Source organism: Protobothrops mucrosquamatus, unplaced genomic scaffold (genome assembly GCF_001527695.2).
Source record: "Protobothrops mucrosquamatus isolate PMUCROS unplaced genomic scaffold, P.Mucros_1.0 scaffold2322, whole genome shotgun sequence".
Classification (NCBI taxonomy): Eukaryota; Metazoa; Chordata; class Lepidosauria; order Squamata; family Viperidae; genus Protobothrops; species Protobothrops mucrosquamatus.
The window spans coordinates 166714-172154 of NW_015388406.1; the positions used below are offsets into that span (position 1 = coordinate 166714).

The 5441-nt window shown below is 47.4% G+C and overlaps 1 protein-coding gene across 1 annotated transcript in view; it reads right to left on the minus strand.

Annotated features, from left to right (window-relative positions):
• Positions 1–5441, minus strand: part of LOC107295370 (chromobox protein homolog 1) — a 56432-nt gene that overhangs the window by 30794 nt on the left and 20197 nt on the right. Inside the window, exon 2 of the mRNA XM_015824683.1 lies at positions 591–761. Coding sequence (XP_015680169.1) covers positions 591–730 — 140 coding nt within the window. The 5' untranslated portion in view covers positions 731–761. The remainder of the gene's footprint in view (positions 1–590; positions 762–5441) is intronic.

Here is a 5441-nt window from a genome sequence, read left to right on the forward strand (position 1 = left end):
TGGAGCGCTTTTGCAAGGAAGAGTAGGCAAAGATTGCCAAGGCAAGATGTGCCATGCTGATAGGCTCTTACCCCAAAAGACTGAATGCTGTCATCAAATCAAAAGGTGCTTCAACAAAGTATTAGTTTAAGGGTGTGCACACCTGTGCAACTAAGTTATTGTACACTTTTTGTTATTTTTTTCTCCCAAAAAGATTTCCGTTTCTTTTGCAATTGAATTGTACAGCTTATATGTTATGATACAGGTGGAAAAAATTCTGAAGTGATTTATGTTGGTCTGATTTCTTTACATCTCAAAAACCTGGCATTTTAAGAGGGGTATATAGACTTTCTATATCCACTATACACAGAGTATTTAGTGACAAGTAGAATCAAATTACCAAGATTTCAGTGATGTTATGTTGTTCTGCGTCTTGGTTTTATCAAGTGGGAGAGAGAGAGAGAGAGAGAGAGAGAGAGAGAGAGAGAGAGAGAGAGAGGATACATTGCCACAAGGTAAAATTTTTAAAACATTGAACTGGATTTCTAAAAATCCACAGTTCTAATCTTTCTGTTCAACAAAACTATGAAATAAAGGGACAGCAGCCTTACTCTGAAAAGCCTTTCCACTTGAGCAAGTATTCCACTTTGCCTTTCACTACCCGCCTGTCAAGAACTTTCTCCACCACGTATTCCTCCTCTTCCTCTTCTAAGACCGCCTCCACTTTCTTCTTGTTTTGCTTTTTTCCCATTGTGCTCGCCAGCTTTGCAGTTTAAAGGAGGCTGTTAGAGATGATGAAACAGACATCAGGAAGGAAAAATGCTGACTGGGAGGGAACCATTTGGAGTTCCAATGGCAGTACTAAATAGAAGTTGCTGTATTCTTTTCTAAATCAGTATTCGACCATAAAACAAATAATGGAAAATTAAATGCAAAGATTCCTGTATGGATACATGGGTAAAGATACAATCACAATGGCACGCTGGAATATATAATTCCCATCAACAACTATGCTCTACAGAGATTTTATTGATTTATTACATTTGTTTGCCACCCATCTTGCTGCGAGGTGACTCCAGGCATTTTAGAACATTAAAAGCAATAAAACCATGTATGTGTGTTTGTAATCACAATAAAAATACAGGTTATGGCTACACGATAGGGAGGAAGCAGAATGTACAGGGGTGAGGTAGGATCTGGTATTGGTCCATCAACCACATCCAGCATGATACTCCATTGGGGCTTCAAGCCAACTGGCAGAGCCAGGTCTTCAGGTCCTTACAGAAGGGCAGGAGGGTGGGACCCAATCCGACCTCAGGGGGCAAGATGTTCCAAAGGGCAGAAGCCATGGCAGAGAAGACTCTTCTCCTGGAGTCCGCCAGCTGCAATTCCCTGACCGACAGGGACTGCAGCATGCCTCCTCTGCTGGCACATGTGCGGATGGCCAGTCCTATTGGGGTGAGATGGTTCCTCAAGTAGCCTGGAACCATGCCATGTAGGGCTTTAAAGGTGATAACACCTTGAATTGCACCCAGAAGCAAACCGGCAGTGAGTGCAGCTCGCAGAACAGTGGTGTAATATGGGCCACTCTAGGCCCCCCCAAAACTGGTCACCGGGGTGGAGATGTAAAGCTGAGTATCATCAGCGTACTGGTGATACCTCAATGTATAATTACAGGTGATCTCACCCAGCGGCTTTATGTAGATGTTAAAAAGGAGTGGAAAGTGTACTGTGCCCTGCGGCATGCCACAAGAATAGCCGTGGGCTGGATCTCTCTCTCCCTATTAACACCGATTGGAACGGCCTTGGAGAAAGGAGCCAAACCAGCGAAAAACTGTGCTGACCAGCCCCAGACCCCATAGCTGGCCCAAAAGGATACCATAGTTGATGGTATCGAAGGCTACTGAGAGGTCAAGGAGATCAAGGATGGTTGCACTACCTCCATCCCACTCTTGCCAGATTATTATTATTAGCGTATGGCATTGTTACATTGGCCAGGAGACCACAATGCTATTGCAGAGTACTTTGGCTGCCAATTTACCAGCTGTTGTGAGACACGCTCACGAGCTTCCCAAGGTGCATCGCAGGAGAGCAGGCTTCGCCCCAGAATGAGTAGCTCTTCCTGCAGCAGCATCCAAGGCCCCCCTCCCTTCCCTGGAGCCACCTCACAAACAGGCATCACAAGCGGGAAGGTTCAGAGCCGGCAGGAATCTCACTGCCTGCACGGAGCACCAACTCATCTCCCCACCAAAGTGGTACCTATTTATCTACTCGCATAGAATATGCTTTCGAACTTCTAGGTGGGCAGAAGTTGAGGCGAATGACGAGAGCTCACCCCACCACACAGTGCTAGGACTCAAACCGCTGGAGCAGAGACCATCTACAGCGTCATTAAGCCACTGCCACTGTGTCTCTGCTCTTGCCAGAGATCATCCACAAGTGCAACCAATGCTGTTTTGTCCCATAACCGGGTCTAAATCCTGAAAGGGGTCCAGATAATCCATTTCATCAAGGACCCTCTGAGGCTACCAAGCAACCACACCTTTTCTACTACCTTCCCTAAAAAAGATGGGAAACTGGAAGAAAATTGTCCAGGTAGGTGGGATCAAGCAATTGTTTTTCAAGGAAGGGGCAAAACAGGGGCTCCTTAAAAGGCCCTGGGAATGTCCCCTCCTGCAGTGAAGAATTTTATCACTGCCTGGACCCACCTGCTAGTCAACGTCCTGGAGGCTGTCACCAACCAGGAGGGACATTGAGATAATTGACAGGTGGTTGCACTGACAGGGTTGAGGGCACTGACACTGTCCACTTCCTCAGGTCCAACAGGATCAAACTGTTCCCAAATACTCTGAGCAAGACCTTTCCCCAGGCATCTCACATGGACCTCCACCACACGAGTTCCAACTGGAAACAAATGCGAGTGACTTTGTCCGTCAGGTGTTGAACAAATTCCTTTGCATAGCCCTGAAGATGGTCATCTGAGCCCTCCTCTCCCAGGAGGGACCAGGTGATCTGGAACAGGGCTGCTGGGCGACACTCTGTAGATTCAATAAGGGTAGAGAAATAATGCTGTTTCACCGCTCTTACTGCCACGAGGTAGGCCTTAATAGCAGCTCTAACTTGTGTCCAGTCAGAGTCATCCCTTGTTTTCCTCCAGCAGTGCTCTAGGCATCTCTTAATCCTTTTCAGAACCCGCAGCTCCTGTGAACCACGGGGAGGGTCGGGAGCAATGGGTCAAGAGAGGCTGAACAGGCATGATCCTGTCCAAAGCCTCAGTTGCTCTTTGATAGCAATAGCTCTTAGACTTATATACCACTTCACAGTGCTTTGCAGCCCTCTCTAAGTGGTTTAGAGTCAGCATATTGCTCCCAACAATCTGGGTCCTCATTTTACCAACCTTGGAAGGATGGAAGGCTGAGTCAACCTTGAGCCAGTCAGGATCGAAGGAATTGAACTCCTAGCAGTGTGAGCAGAGTTAGCCTGCAATACTGCATTCTAACCACTGCGCCACCACGGCTCATTACAGCTGATTCCAGGTTGTCACCAAGGCTTTGGCAGGGCCATGCAGCAGAACCCCTGGGATATCCCCCAGTCCCCTCTGGAACCCATTTGGGTCCATCAGTCGCTGGGGCGGACTGGTCGAATGGGTCTGGCCTCCCTGCAGAGGGAGATGGCATAAGAGAGTCTCAAGGACACCAGAGTGCGATCTGACCACAACAGGGGGGATAATGTTAAATCCCCCACCAGATCACATTGCCATTGCTCCGACAAGAGGATCATATCTGGTGTATGACCACTGTCCTGAGTTGGACCCATGTTGATCTGGGATAGGTCTATGGCCACCATGGTGGTCATGAACTTCTGGGTTGCTTCTGAGGCCGAACCCAGAGATGGTAGGTTGAAGTCTCCCAGAACCTAAGTCTGGGAACCTCCACCAACAGCCCTGAGACAGTCTCCAGCAGCTCAGGTAGGGATGTTGCCATGCAGCAGAGAGGCTGGTACACTAGCAACAATCCCAACTGATCCTGTGAGCCCAGCTTCAGAAACTGGCTGGATACATCTCAGAGGGGAAACCCCCCTTATGGAGTCAGCCAGGTCTCAATGATGCATGCCAGTCGGCTCGCTCATTATGATCTTAAATAAGGAGAACCTTATTGACTGACCTGGCATTCACCAGCAGCACCCGAACCTCAGGGCCTCTGTGGGTATGCTGTCCAGAAACTGGAAGTGAGCTCAGGGATTCGGAACACACAACACATTGGGGGTGTCTTCCTCTGTAACGGCCTGCCCTCTGGCTCCCGTAGCATCCCATGCCCGTCACCACTCTAATGCACTGTCTTGACCCACACCCCCCCAAGGTGATCATCCCCCTCCCCCCTCCTCGTAGACCCAAGGGCACTGCCGTCCCCCTCAAGCCACTCTCATTCTTTCAGGTATCCTGGGGAGATAGGTGAGGGAGGAAGCTCCCATGGTGCTATAGCTCAAGCTGTCAGCACCAAGGGCTCCCCTCCTCCAGTCCCCCCACAACATACACAACATCCTCCATCCTAAGCTGGTCCCTCTCACTGGTTAGTCACATATCACATAAACCCAAACCTTGCTGAATAGCATTCATATGTCCATTACCTGTGATGATTTCATTCAATAGCATAGTCTTCTTCTATAATAGGTGGTACAAAGCTACTACTCTGGAATCTGATCCCACAAAAATGGCACCTACAACTTAAGACAGTTGCATGTCCAGGGTGGATAATAATCAATGATTTTTTTATTTAAATCAATTTTTTTGATATAAATCGGATTGTTTATTTTTATCAAATTTATTTTAATAAAATGCTTTTGGAGTAAAAAATCTATCTAAAGAGAGTTTTCTATTTAAGATACATTAATAATTTAGTTTATTCAGCATGAAATGGAGCTTAGTTATGTAGCATGAGGCTGTATATTCTGCAATATTTACATTTTTGGTAAACTCATTCAATGAATCCAAGATCTGAAAGCTGAGATAACATGCACTGCATTGATGCATTCACACAATTCCACAGTAACCATGAGATAAATCATAAAACAAAGTTCAGGAATATTCCTTTATCCCATTGTTTTGCAAATCTACGTACACTACAAACTGTATGATTGTTTTGGGGGGCGGGGCCAGCTGTTAAGAAGAACGGGTGTGTTGGACATTTCTCCGGAGCATCTAACCCCGTTCCCGACTGCTTGACAGATCCTTTGGGGGTCCCCAGTTCCCTGGAGGGGGACTGGAAATAACAAGGCGTCCTGGGGAGCAGTTCTAGGTGGCAACCAGGACCGTTGAACCCAGGAGAAGCTTTGACAAGCCAAGCGGAGGTGGAAAAACGGCCGACAATGGCGGCCGTGAAGGAATGACAACTGTCAGCTGGCCAAAGTATAGCGGTGGAGTAGCTGGACGGTGACGTGACAGTTCCAGTCAAATTTATCTGAGC